This window comes from Dermacentor andersoni, chromosome 3, assembly GCF_023375885.2.
Source record: "Dermacentor andersoni chromosome 3, qqDerAnde1_hic_scaffold, whole genome shotgun sequence".
Lineage (NCBI taxonomy): Eukaryota > Metazoa > Arthropoda > Arachnida > Ixodida > Ixodidae > Dermacentor > Dermacentor andersoni.
Window position 1 is genome coordinate 54659888 of NC_092816.1, and position 14364 is coordinate 54674251.

Genomic DNA, 14364 nt, shown 5'->3' on the forward strand with positions numbered 1-14364 from the left:
CAGACCGCCCCGCCGGGGGAAGGAGATCCCGAAGGTCAGGGGACTGCATCCGCTGTCCGGAGGGATGTCGCTCGATGATGCTCATAACCGAAGTTGGGCGTCCTTGGGCGTTTCTTGAGCGCAGCGCACAGAGAAGGCCTCGTTCTCACGTTCAGGTGCACACAGGACCCTGCAAAGTGACTTCGGGAGAGTTGACATTTTTGTTCTCGTTTCCGGCAAGCGTTAGAACTACGCCGAAAGTCAACCGCTCAGTCAGCAAGCACGGCACAACCCTCACTAAGCCCTGCCAGGCTCTTTCCCCTTTTATACTGCTGCCTAGTTCCTTACAGTAGTTTAGCAGCACTCAGAACGCGTCCACAAATCGGAAAAATTGCACTAAAAAGCACATCATCACTTTGAAACACTACACAAAAGCAATAGGTTAAAAATCCTGCCTCAGGAAGAAAAACATCAGTAACAAGCAATTTTGAGGCTGATTCCCACGTTAGGGGCTTCGACTTAAGCCATCGGCGTTACCGTTGAGACTCCCCTTTTTGTAACGCACCTCAAAGGAATATTGTTGCAAAGCGAGGCTCCAGCGCAGGAGGCGGCCATTTTTGGGAGAGATGGTCTGCAGCCATTGGAGAGGGTAGTGATCCGTTTCAATGATAAACCTCGAGCCGGCTAGGTAACATGACAATTTCTGAACGGCCCACACGATACACGCACACTCTTTCTCGGTGGCGCTATACGCCTGCTCACGACTGGTCAGCTTACGACTAGCATACAGGACGGGGTGTTCTACTTCTCCATTTTCCCGTTGGCACAGTACAACGCCCATGCCTCGCTCACTAGCATCACACTGAACAACGAACCCTTTTGTGTAGTCGGGCGATCGTAGCACAGGCTGGCTTGTTAGGGCGCTCTTTAGGGCGCTAAAAGCTCTTTCCTTCGTCTCATCCCAGACGACTGTTTGCGGCTCTGTCTTTCTTAGAGCATCCGTCAAGGGAGCCGCGATATCAGAGTACCTGGGGATGTACCTCTGATAGTAGCCGGCGACACCTAAGAACGACCGAATATCGGTCTTCGTACGCGGTTGCGGGAAGTCTCGCACAGCGGCCACCTTTATTTCAGAGGGGCGGCGTCGACCCCGACCAATCACGTGTCCGAGGTAGACAACCTCGGCCTGTGCTAACTGGCACTTGGGAGCCTTGACTGTCAAGCCCGCATCGCGCAGGCGGGTTAGCACTGCCCGCAAGTGCGCCATATGCTCAGGCCAGGATGCGGAGAATATCGCTACGTCGTCTAGATACGGTAAAGCGAATTCTTGCTGTCCCCGCAACACTTTATCCATGAGGCTTGAAAAGCAGTATGGCGCGTTCTTCAAACCAAAACTCAAAACTTTAGGACGGAATGTCCCCATTGGTGAAATGAACGCCGCATACCTACTAGCCTCTTCTGTAAGTGGAACCTGCCAATAACCCCTGACAAGATCTAGGGTGGAAATAAACTGAGCGCTACTCACTCTCTCAAGGCGCTCCTCGATGTTAGGGATCGGATAAATTTGATCCTTAGTGATGGAATTAAGCCTGCGGTAGTCGACGCAAGGACGAGGTTCCTTGCCCGGTACCTCAACTAAAATCAAAGGGGAGGTATAATCACTCTCACCCGCTTCAATAACACCGAGCTGTAGCATTTTCTTTACCTCAGCCTCCATAATATCGCTCTGGCGGGGTGACACCCGGTACGCCTTGGATCGTACTGGCTCTGGGGAGGTAAGTTCTATGTCATGAGTAAGGACAGAAGTCCTACCAGGCCTCTCAGAGAACAGACCTTGAAACTCTTGTAAGAGCTGGTGTAGTTCGGTTTTCTGCTCAGGCGACAGCGATGCTTTACTTATTAAGTCACATATGACTTGATCGGTGTCTTTCCTGTTTGTCACTGAGCCTAGTCCCGGAAGCTCGACCGGAAGCTCTTCTAACTTTCCCGCATCGGGAATTTCCTCTCCAGTATCTGGTGCCTTTAACGCTACAGGCTCAATTTTATCCCGTTCGGGCGTGCTCTGACTACCAGCTTGCTGCGCCTCTGACCCTTTTTCATCGTTCAACAACGTCGGCCCCGCAACTACCGCTTTTTCAGCGAGCTCCCGAACCTTCGATCTGGTTAAGGCCTGAACGCTAGCCTCACCAAACAAAAGCCCCTTCTCGCGCAGGAGTTGATCGGACCTGTTCGAAAATAGGTACGGGTACTGGGGGGGCAGCATAGATGACACTGCGGCCTCCGTCTCAAGTGCTCCGAAAGGTCCTTCAATAAGCACTTTTGCTACCGGCAGACACACGCTATGAGCTTCCACTGCTTGCTTGATCCATGCGCACTCGCCCGTGAACATATCGGGTTCTACGTAAGAGGGGTGAACTACATCCATTGTAGCTGCGGAATCGCGAAGCACTCGGCACTCTTTCCCGTTCACGAGGAGGTCTCGCATGTAAGGCTCGAGAAGCTTCATGTTCTCGTCAGTGCTGCCTAATGAAAAAAACACGACTTTTGGTTTTGTTTCTGGGCACTGCGCCGAAAAGTGTCCCGGCTTCTGGCACGTATAACACACGCGCACTTGCCTCATCTCGAACCGCTTTCCGCGTTCGGCTTCGGCTGCCGCCGTCTCCTCACGTTCGGTCGGACACTGCGCCGAAAAGTGACCCGGCTTCTGGCACGTATAACACACGCGCGCTTGCCTCGTCTCGAACCGCTTTCTCATGGGCGTGAACTTCGGCCTCTCAAACTTATAGCCAAATTCACCCTTTTGACCGTCCTTAGCTCCGCGAGCCCGACGCGTCACAAACTCCTCGGCTAACTCAGCGGCTCTAGCCACCGTACTAACGTCTGGCCTATCCAAGACCCAGTACCGCACGTTCTCAGGTAACCGACTATAAAACTGTTCTAGCCCGAAACACTGCAGAACTTTCTCGTGGTCACCAAACGCTTTCTCTTCTTTGAGCCACTCCTGCATGTTTGACATGAGCCTGTAGGCAAACTCTGTATACGACTCACTTCTGCCTTTCTCATTTTCCCGGAACTTCCGACGGAACGCCTCCGCTGACAGCCTGTACTTTTTTAGCAGACTCGATTTCACTTTGTCGAAATCCTCTGCCTCCTCTCTCTCCAAGCGAGCGACTACGTCGGCCGCCTCGCCGGGTAGCAAAGTGAGCAAGCTCTGTGGCCACGTTTCCCGAGAGAACCCCTGCTTCTCGCACGTTCGCTCAAAGTTAACCAGGAACAAACCAATGTCCTCTCCAAGCTTAAACGGCCGCATCAGGTCAGTCATTTTGAACAATACTCGTTCTCCTGCACCGTGTGCCTGACTTCCATTACGAGCGCGTTCCATCTCTAACTCGAGACGCTTCATTTCCAAAGCGTGTTGACGGTCGCGCTCTTCTTTTTCTTTCTCTTTTTGTTCTTTAAGTTCGCGCTCATCTTTCTCTTTCTGTTCTTTTCGTTCACGCTCATCTTTCTCTTTCTGTTCTTTAAGTTCACGCTCCTGTCTTTTTGCCGTCTCCCTCTCCTCAATGGTCTCAAGGCATTCCGACAGCTCGTCATCCTCAGCTTCTAACTCAAGAATAGCCCTTAGCAGTTCTGGTTTTCTGAGTTTGTCTGAGACATCCAGACCCAACTCTCTCGCAAGCTCCAGCAATTTCGGTTTGCGCAACGACTTCAAATCCATGGCTGCTCTGAATGCTGCTTTCTCTACTGCCTACTATTGTCTTGCCGCAAACTAACCCGGTAGCAACGACAACCACAATTACCAGCTCTGATTCTAACACTAACAAAAGCCTGGCAAAACTCAGAAGAAGAAAGTCCCGCACTCACCAAACCTCGCAGCCAAGACTTCAGCGCAGTCGTTCCGCTGCAGGCAACCAGTCATCACACAGGGCTCGTTGCACTGCTCCCGGATGGTCGTTGTGCTGCTCAGCATACAGTCAACCGCATCTCTTCGCTGCTGGCCTCCGTTGTCGCGATCCCACCGCTGCCACGAGATGTTGTAATCGCACCGCTGGCACGAGTTGTTGGGGTCTCGGTGCTGACGCCCGTTATTGCCAATGGGTCGCAAGCCCCAAGGGTAGCGTTGGCCTGGCGGCCTGGGGCACTGGAAGCATCCGAAGGTCCCGGCAAAGCAAGAGAAGACTGGTAACAGAACAACTTGTTTATTCTAACATAGCAAAAGAGCGGCCGGTCAGTTCGACCGAAGTGGAGAGACGGGAGAGCACGTAACTCAACAGTACAAATCGGAGCCTCTCTCCTGGCGTCCGGGGGCAGCTGCTCTTATACTCTCGGCGTCGCGGTCCAAAAGGGAAGGTCACGGGATGAAGGTCACGGGACGGCGGAGCATGAGCCCACGACGGCGCGCACGGTCGAGCCGAGAGACCTGCTGAACCGAGTGTAGTGACGCATCGCCAACCCTCACTTGGGGAGCTGCGCTCCCCGGCTGCCGCGCTTTGACAAGCGTGGGCACACACACACACACACACACGAAGACACGTGGCACTGAAACACGCCTGGACACGCTTGGCGGGTAGGCGTTGCGGCGGCGTCGGACGGGCCAAAATGTCCGCCGCTTTGAACAAAGCCCCGGCGTCCGTTGCATCCGCGCCGGCATTACCGCGCGTTGTAGGCGAAACGTAACAGCGTATATAGTCGCAGTGGAGATACGCGTTTCGTTTTGACAGATGTCACACAGAACCGCAGACACGCTCGCGCTCAACTAACGCCGTGCTTCTTCGAACCCAATTATGCCGCACTGTCGAAGCGCTGAACTGCCTGCTCTGTCAAAGTGCAGCAAGAGAGGCGGAAACGGCGCACAGCAAAAAACCACTCACTCGCAAAAACCAACTTGCTTGTTTGGCGATGTTCCAGAGTTTTCCTTGTAATGAAGGAGTAAACAGGTAGGTCACCATAACGCTTGCGTACAGCATCCTTCCCACTTCCTCGCATTAACTACTTATAGTCGCCCTTCGAAGTAGATAAACCGGGAAAAAAAGAAAGCTTCAAGCCCAAGAGTCTCGCTTCCAAGAACTTTCTCTCGGGGATTTCTAGTTTCGAATTTACTGATTTTACGCACAAAGCCCACCTATATAATGCGCGTGCTTTATGTGAATTAGCACTTAGTTTCGAGTCTATGCCGCACATCTATGATAAGCCCCTGTGTTGTGCTTTTCAGATTTAAAGAACTAAAGCTTAAGATATTACGCGACGCCCTGGACATCCCGTCAAGATTACTCAGTTTGCTATACAACGATGACAGAGAGAGCCATTTTATGTAGTTCATGAACGATGTAAGACACCGCTTAGGTTAAGTTGCGTTTGGCTAAGCTGAGCTAGGGTGAGATAAGTTGGGTTACAAGTACAGAGGCTTATCACAGATCCGCGGTGGAAGCCGAGCCTTGGAAGCAGATTCCTCTGAAAGGTAGCGTACCTTGAAGGGTATGCGAACACGGTAAGGATGACACGGCGCTTGTCGAAAACCAGGGCAGAAATTGCGTTCTCGTTCACCAGCGACTGTACTCTGCCTCAGCATCAATTTGCGATGCAACGTAGACCTACGAGGGCTGCTAAGACATGACCAAGTGCTTCACGTGCACTGCGTATTACGCAATAGCATTTAGTTCCGTGCTTCGGCGTCGGTTGTAGCGCAGCTACGTAGGTTTACTGCACTCAAGCACTTCATAAATGTCTGTTTGTTTTGTAAGGTCCTAAATAACTGGCTGTAATGTATTCCTTTTTTTTATTATTAAAAGTGACAGCGATGTGCAACGGGTGTGGATTGATACGTCCCGCGCACGTAGGCTTCCGCTGATTGAATCCTGCGCCCCGTAGGTTTCGCTGCAGTGCAAAGAGATTGTGAAACGGAGTTAGTCGGCGGTGCAGCTGTCGACTCCCGTTCTTGTTTCCCATTGGCTGATTGCCTGTATAACCGAAGCTCCGATGTGTGGCGCCTAATTAGCCCTGTTCTCCGTGCCCTGCTGTCCAGGACCATACAGGACCCCGCGGGCCAGCGGTTGACGTGGCACAAGCCGCCGCTGTCTGTGCTCGTCATCAAGAAGCCCATGGACGCCACCGTCGTCAAGCCCTTCAACGAGCTCGTCGAGTGGCTCATCTGGGTAAGGCACAACAGGCACTGTATTCGCGCAGTTATGAACTGCAGTGTACGGACGATATATATCGTGCCCACGTTCAGTTTTCCATGATGCACGCCGCGGTCGTCCAGTTGCGCTGCTGAGCTCGAGGTCACGGGTTCGATCCCGGCCGCGACGGTTGTATTTTCATGGGGACGAAATCCAAAAAAAAGATAAACAAATTTCGCAGTATAACCATCTTACGATTACTTTCCACGGTAATGCGGTTAGATATGAATCAACACAGTGACGCAATTGTATTGCCACCGTCTAAACGGCTTACGATATGAGGCGCGTACTGCAGCGGGACTCCTCTTTCGCACTTCTCTGACGGCACTCGGCGCCATCTGGCAGAGACACCGCGGAGCCTGTGCGTGGCCTCCGAAATGCACGGCGCGACGGTGCGAGCGAACGCTGAGAAACGTGTGTGATGCGGTAACCGGGCTCCTTTCTCGAGCTTTTTTTTTTCTGGACGCGCTGTGACATCTGGTGGTGCTGCCGAGAAGCCTTCGCGTGGCCTCCGAGACCAGAAGCATGGCGCGCCGGTGCCTGCGAACGCCGAGAACTGTTCGCTCGCTTGCCGCACACTCGGTGACACACACTGAGTGACCCAAGCTGTCGAGAGGTCCGTCGAAGAGCGGCACGTGCCCAGTGCATCTGTGACGTGGCCTTCTAATGCGTCCGGTTGCTTACCTTGAGGAACACTTGTGGCATGGCTTCGATTCCGCCCAGTGTGGGAAAAAGTTGAGCCATTTTCGTCATTGTAGAGCGGCACATTGCCGGCGGCACGTACCTAGATTGCGAAAGCTGGCGTCAAAGACGTTCATTGAAAGACCGGCACGCACCTTTCACATGCGCAGGACCCAAGTATAGGCATCAAAGAGGTTCACCAAGAGGTTCACGACGGCGTGACCGGGCCTATGGCGTCCCTATAATTGCTGTCGCAATGAAACACTCGAGGGGACCACCTGAAGCAAAGCGCGTGCCACTCGTAACTGAAGTTGCTGGCCCGAACACCATCACGGCACGCCTGCTCACACGTCCGCTGACCTGTGATGGCATCTTAAGCTAGCTACGAATAATTTTTTTCTTTGGGCGACTTTTTCTGACAGAAAATTATGATGATTAAAACATGATGATGATGCGCGCTGCCATCGCCACATAATTTGAACAGAGTGCGCTCAAAAATTACAAAGTCGGAAATGTTGTGCCAGTACTCCTTTAAAATGAGGACTTCGCACTGCTCAAGCACGTTCAATATTCTCTCAATATTCTCTTTGAACAGCACACTAAAGCCGGATACTGTTCTAGATGCCAAATATAGTGTCGCCATCGTACGTGCTTGAATGTTCAAATACAAAGGAAAGAAAGAAAGAAAGAAAGAAAGAAAGAAACTAAACGGTGGAAGAGCTATTGCGCGTGGAAATCGATTTGTAGTCCGTGTCGCACGTACACGCGGTCTCCCGCACGAGGTGAGGTTGCAGAAAGAGTTGTTACCACCGGTTCTCGAGAACCCGTTGCATTTCTCGCGAACTTGCAGAAGCGCCGTCAAGATTGACGCCGTTAGCCGTCATTACGATGTACTGCTGTGCCTATAGGTGGGCCAAATTTACGAGAAAATGAATCGGGAGAGCTAGCGGAATAGCGCGTACAACTGCAATCTTTGTCCCTGTTTTGAGAGACCGCTGCTAGCAACGTCACCGTGTGGATCTTGGCTCGGTGTTTGGTAACGGCCTGCAACGCAAAAATTTCCCATGAATGTTTCTAGATTCCTCTTTTTCTTTTGTATATAACATGCGTTTGAAGATGTGTTGAGGCATAAATTGTATGCCTACTGCCGGGCAACGTTATGACAATCATCCCTGTTTACTGTGCACATCTGCTCTCTGTCTTTCTTTTTATTCTTTTTTTTTGTATCTGCGTGACCGTATTGTAATTCGCTTTGTGGCTTAGGCTGTATTTCACTTTATAGTTACACAATTGTATTCGTACACTTCTTTCATATATTAACCTGCTGCTGTCGTAGAGGACCCCCGGGGCACATTCAAGTTGCTTGTAACAGGCTTTTCTCTGGGTGACCCTCAACAATTTCGTTGGAGATGAAGCAAATTCTGAATCGGAATCTGAAGATGTGACGCCCGGCGAGAGCATGAATATTGGCTTTCTATCGGGCCGTCCCCATTTACAATGCATTTGAGATGCGCGAGCGCTGTCGTTTAGGCAAATTTACTGCTAGTTAAATTTCCCAATATATAAACTACACCTTAAATTCTCCTCAGCGTTGTTATTGGAATTTACACTTGGGTTCTGGAATATTTTCTCTTTTATTATTTGCAAGTATTAGCCCGTCATATTTAAAGACAATCCTCGAAAGGCAACCAGCGTTGGGGTCGAGGCTTGATTGTTGGTCAGCAAACTCCCTCTGAAAAAAGGCAAGTTCAGAAGCCAATGGGGAGCGCAAGCTGCCCGATATAGACTACTGTGTGTAGATTAGGTTCCGTTAAGTGAGGTTGTAGGAGTGACTTTTATACGCCTTCGCCCGTTGCAGCATGTCTTTGTCGCGCCCTTTGTGCACTGACGTTGCTTGCACGGAATGTCATTGACAACGCTACATTCACTGTGCCCACTCGGGTGCTTCTGTTCTCTGTCATGGCAGGTCAAAAACATGGTTGTTTTCGTTGAAGACGCCATCTTGGAGGACCCCTTCCTGAAGAACAACAAGGCCTTCCTGGAGGTCAAGGACAAGCTCTGCACCTTCAACGAAGGTACCGCCCATGTCGCCAAGCGACATCATATAGAAAGAAAAGAAACAAAGAAAAAAAAAGACGTAATGATAGAGTGACTCAAAAATAATCGACGAAACTAAAAAGACGTGCTAAAGCTTTCACATAGTCACTCGAACGAGAAGATTCGAAACCGAAATGCTCAATTTATCGTTAGTAATTAACCGCATGAAGCCCTGCAGACAGTGAAGCCTCGGAAAGCACAGGGGAAATAAACTGTTGTTTTTTACTGAAATCTAGAAATAATAAGCAACAGGATAATTAAAGTGGACGAAATGACAACCTGCCGCCGGAGAGAGATGAATTCACACCTCCCGCATTGCGCGTGCAGTGCTATTTATCAATTGACCAACAACGCGGCTGCTATCCTCTCGTCTGCTTTCTTGGGTATATGTGGATGTGTACAAGACGTGGCGGCGGGAGTGTTAGTCAGCGCCGCTCAAGGTCCTGGTGGCGGATGGAACAACATTTTGACGGCTGATAGTCACGCATCACTAAAAAAAAAATCACACGCCTGAGCGGCTCACACGGAGCACATTCACAGCGTAAGCTGGAGGAGCGGCCTTCCAGAGCGGCTTCATTTCCGGCACCACGCACTAGAGCGTATTCTGTGGAGGACGTCCTATATGGGACATTTGTGGGGAACTACGGAGCGGGATCTTAACTTCGTCCTCCTGCAGATTTATTCCTTTAACATTAACCAATTATTTCAGCTTTTACTCCACTGCCGCTGTCGTGGTAAAATAGTCATTCGTGCAGGATGGGGATAATTGAGTCTGCTTGAAGTATCTGGGAAAAAAAAAAAAAAACGAACATTCAAAATATTGTAAAACAGCTCAGTTAGTTTTTCTGATAAGTACGAACCAACACATGGTTTCCGTGCCACAACGACAATATGCCGCGTTGTAAATGTCATCATCATCATCATCATCAGCCTGGTTACGCCCACTGCAGGGCAAAGGCCTCTCCCATACTTCTCCAACTGCCCCGGTCATGTGCTAATTGTGGCCATGTTGACCCTCCAAACTTCCTAATCTCATCTGTCCACCTAACTTTCTGTCGCCCCCTGCTACGCTTCCCTTCCCTCGGAATCCAGTCCGTAACCCTTAATGACCATCGGTTATCTTCCCTCCTCATTACATGTCATGCCCATGCCCATTTCTTTTTCTTGATTTCAACTAAGATGTCATTAACGCGCGTTTGTTCCCTCACCCAATCTGCTCTTTTCTTATCCCTTAATGTTACACCTATCATTCTTCTTTCCATAGCCCGTTGCGTCGTCCTCAATTTAAGTAGAACCCTTTTCGTAAGCCTCCAGGTTTCTGCCCCGTACGTGAGTACTGGTAAGACACAGCTGTTATAAACTTTTCTCTTGAGGGATAATGGCAACCTGCTGTTCATGATCTCAGAATGCCTGCCAAACGCACCCCAGCCCATTCTTATTCTTCTGGTTATTTCACTCTCATGATCCGGATCAGCAGTCACTACCTGTCCTAAGTAGATGTATTCCCTTACCACTTCCAGTGCCTCGCTACCTATCGTAAACTGCTGTTCCCTTCCGAGACTGTTAAACATTACTTTAGTTTTCTGCAGATTAATTTTTAGTCCCACCCTTCTGCTCTGCCTCTCCAGGTCAGTGAGCATGCATTGCAGTTGGTCCCCTGAGTTACTAAGCAAGGCAATATCATCAGCGAAGCGCAAGTTACTAAAGTATTCTCCATTTACTCTTATCCCCAATTCTTCCCAATCCAGGTCTCTGAATACCTCCTGTAAACATGCTGTGAATAGCATTGGAGAGATCGTATCTCCCTGCCTGACGCCTTTCTTTATAGGGATTTTGTTGCTTTCTTTATGGAGGACTACAGTGGCTGTGGAGCCGCTATAGATACCTTTCAGTATTTTTACGTACGGCTCGTCTACACCCTGATTCCGCAATGCCTCCATGACTGCTGAGGTTTCGACTGAATCAAACGCTTTCTCATAATCAATGAAAGCTACATATAATGGTTGGCTATATTCCGCACATTTCTCTATCACCTGATTGATAGTGTGAATATGATCTATTGTTGAGTAGCCTTTACGGAATCCTGCCTGGTCCTTTGGTTGACGGAAGTCTAAGGTGTTCCTGATTCTATTTGCAATTACCTTAGTAAATACTTTGTAGGCAACGGACAGTAAGCTGATCGGTCTATAATTTTTCAAGTCTTTGGCGTCCCCTTTCTTATGGATTAGGATTATGTTAGCGTTCTTCCAAGATTCCGGTACGCTCGAGGTCATGAGGCATTGTGTATACAGGGTGGCCAGTTTTTCTAGAACAATCTGCCCACCGTCCTTCAACAAATCTGCTGTTACCTGATCCTCCCCAGCTGCCTTCCCCCTTTGCATAGCTCCCAAGGCTTTCCTTACTTCTTCCGGCGTTACTTGTGGGATTTCGAATTCCTCTAGACTATTCTCTCTTCCATTATCATCGTGGGTTCTACTCGTACTGTATAAATCTCTATAGAACTCCTCAGCCACCTGAACTATCTCATCCATATTAGTAATGATATTGCCGGCTTTGTCTCTTAACGCATACATCTGATTCTTGCCAATTCCTAGTTTCTTCTTCTCTGCTTTTAGGCTTCCTCCGTTCCTGAGAGCTTGTTCAATTCTATCCATATTATACTTCCTTATGTCAGCTGTCTTACGCTTGTTGATTACCTTCGAAAGTTCTGCCAGTTCTATTCTGGCTGTAGGGTTAGAGGCTTTCAAACATTGGCGTTTCTTGATCAGATCTTTCGTCTCCTGCGACAGCTTACTGGTATCCTGTCTAACAGAGTTACCGCCGACTTCTATTGCACACTCCTTAATGATGCCCACAAGATTGTCGTTTATTGCTTCAACACTAAGGTCCTCTTCCTGAGTTAAAGCCGAATACCTGTTCTGTAGCTTGATCTGGAATTCCTCTATTTTCCCTCTTACCGCTAACTCATTGATCGGCTTCTTATGTACCAGTTTCTTCCGTTCCCTCCTCAAGTCTAGGCTAATTCGAGTTCTTACCATCCTGTGGTCACTGCAGCGCACTTTACCGAGCACGTCCACATCTTGTATGATGCCAGGGTTAGCGCAGAGTATGAAGTCTATTTCATTTCTAGTCTCGCCGTTCGGGCTCCTCCACGTCCACTTTCGGCTATCCCGCTTGCGGAAGAAGGTATTCATTATCCGCATATTATTCTGTTCCGCAAACTCTACTAATAACTCTCCCCTGCTATTCCTAGTGCCTATGCCGTATTCCCCCACTGCCTTGTCTCCAGCCTGCTTCTTGCCTACTTTGGCATTGAAATCGCCCATCAGTATAGTGTATTTTGTTTTCACTCTACCCATCGCCGATTCCACGTCTTCATAGAAGCTTTCGACTTCCTGGTCATCATGACTGGATGTAGGAGCGTAGACCTGTACAACCTTCATTTTGTACCTCTTATTAAGTTTCAGAACAAGACATGCCACCCTCTCGTTAATGCTACAGAATTCCTGTATGTTACCAGCTATATTCTTATTAATCAGGAATCCGACTCCTAGTTCTCGTCTCTCCGCTAAGCCCCGGTAGCACAGGACGTGCCCGCTTCTGAGCACTGTATATGCTTCTTTTGGCCTCCTAACTTCACTGAGCCCTATTATATCCCATTTACTGCCCTCTAATTCTTCCAATAGCACTGCTAGACTCGCCTCACTAGATAACGTTCTAGCGTTAAGCGTTGCCAGCTTCATATTCCAATGGCGGCCTGTCCGGAGCCAGGGATTCTTAGCACCCTCTGCAGCGTCGCAGGTCTGACCGCCGCCGTGGTCAGTTGCTTCGCAGCTGCTGGGGACTGAGGGCCGGGGTTTGATTGTTGTGTTCATATAGGAGGTTGTGGCCAAGTACTGCACCAGGGTGGCCAATCCTGCTCTGGTGAGGGAGTGCGTTACCGGTTCTGGTCACCGGGATCAGGCCACACTCCAGGCCTGTTTATGCAATTTCATCAACACGCGGATTTTTTTTTTTAATCCGGTGGAAAATTGCGCGGCACCGGGATTCGAACCACGGACCTCTTGCACGCGAGGCGGGTGTTCTACCTCTACGCCACCGCGTGTTGTAAATGTAGCCGCGTACTAAAGATTGACAGCGAGCTATCTGACTTGTTCGCGTATTTTGCTACCGAATTAGTTGATGACCACCCGACGCTGCATCTAAACATTGATTCAGTGACGCGTACCGAGAAACCGATTCCATTCGATACTGCATACAGTGGAATTGCGCTGACTCGGGCGCTAAACGGCTGCAACAAACAGCTGATGCAAGAGCCTGTACTGAGCGGAAAGTACACATGCCCCGTAGCTGGCTAGTTGCCGCCGACATATCTATGAAAAAATCGTACGAATTAGGCTAGAAAGAAGAAAGATTGACGACTCACACCTATAGCGGTAAAGTTTAGCATGACTGAATGAGTCTTTATTTCCCATTTGACAGCGGAGGAGGGTGTGCAAGAAAGCATAGGTGAAATTGGAGATGCCGATATTTACATTTATGTGCACCTACAAATTAGAAATTTCTTACTACCATTGACACAACATTCAAAAAGTAACGAAAACATTCAAAGTCTTTCTTCAGGTATAGAGGCCGCTAGGCGGAAACGCGCTGTGAACAATGAAGAGCGGTTTCAGAAGAGCTAGCCGACGTTCTGATTGAGGAACCGACCATTGTCGAAAGGTGGCCCGCCGGAATGACGCACTTTGCCTGGATCATCCTTTTTTCTTCTTATTCGAAGTACAATTGTGCAGTAGTGTATGCATAGCAGTTACCGCACATGAAGGGGGAAATGTTCTCCTCCGAAAATTGTAACGTGAAAAAATAAAAGCTATAGCGCAGGAACCGTCATTTCTAGCGATTCAGTATCTATTCGCTGCGCCCCTGTCTATTCGCTTGCACGCCGCTACCACCCTTGTCAATCAACCACTGGGTGCGACGGATAAAGAGTGGGAATGGCAAGCGAAATGTACAGTGCTGCATGCGCAATGCCCCCCCCCGTGTTTTGCGCCTGCAGCATCGGCCAGAAGACTGCGTATACGTAAACGGACCCCGCGTTTGTTGTCTTTTCCGTCAGGCAGAGATGACCTCACAGACCGGATCGACTTCATCATTTGTCTCGGCGGAGACGGCACGCTGCTCTACGCTTCTTCGCTCTTTCAGGTGGGTTTGCTTTGTGAAACGATGGCTGTACCAGCACGCCACTCCCTTCCATTACTGCACACTGGCTGTATCTGTAGCAAAAACAAAGAAAGAAATATGCGCAGAGTCGCTGCGAATTTAACTCTTATAGATAGGAGCAGCAATGTATTTTAACGGTGCGTGCAGTAGTAGCAGCTGAGATTATCCCCCGTACAGCCTAACAGTGTGACGTTTGATACGGGCACGTCTT

At 49.5% G+C, this 14364-nt stretch overlaps 1 protein-coding gene across 7 annotated transcripts in view; it reads left to right on the forward strand.

Moving 5' to 3' along the window:
* LOC126520803 (NAD kinase-like) overlaps nt 1–14364 on the forward strand; it is a 167891-nt gene that overhangs the window by 145350 nt on the left and 8177 nt on the right. For all 7 annotated transcript variants that reach the window (XM_055063338.1, XM_055063331.2, XM_055063348.1 and 4 more), the window contains exons 3-5: nt 6002–6131; nt 8803–8911; nt 14050–14135. In XM_055063338.1, the coding sequence (XP_054919313.1) occupies nt 6002–6131; nt 8803–8911; nt 14050–14135 (325 nt within the window). The remainder of the gene's footprint in view (nt 1–6001; nt 6132–8802; nt 8912–14049; nt 14136–14364) is intronic.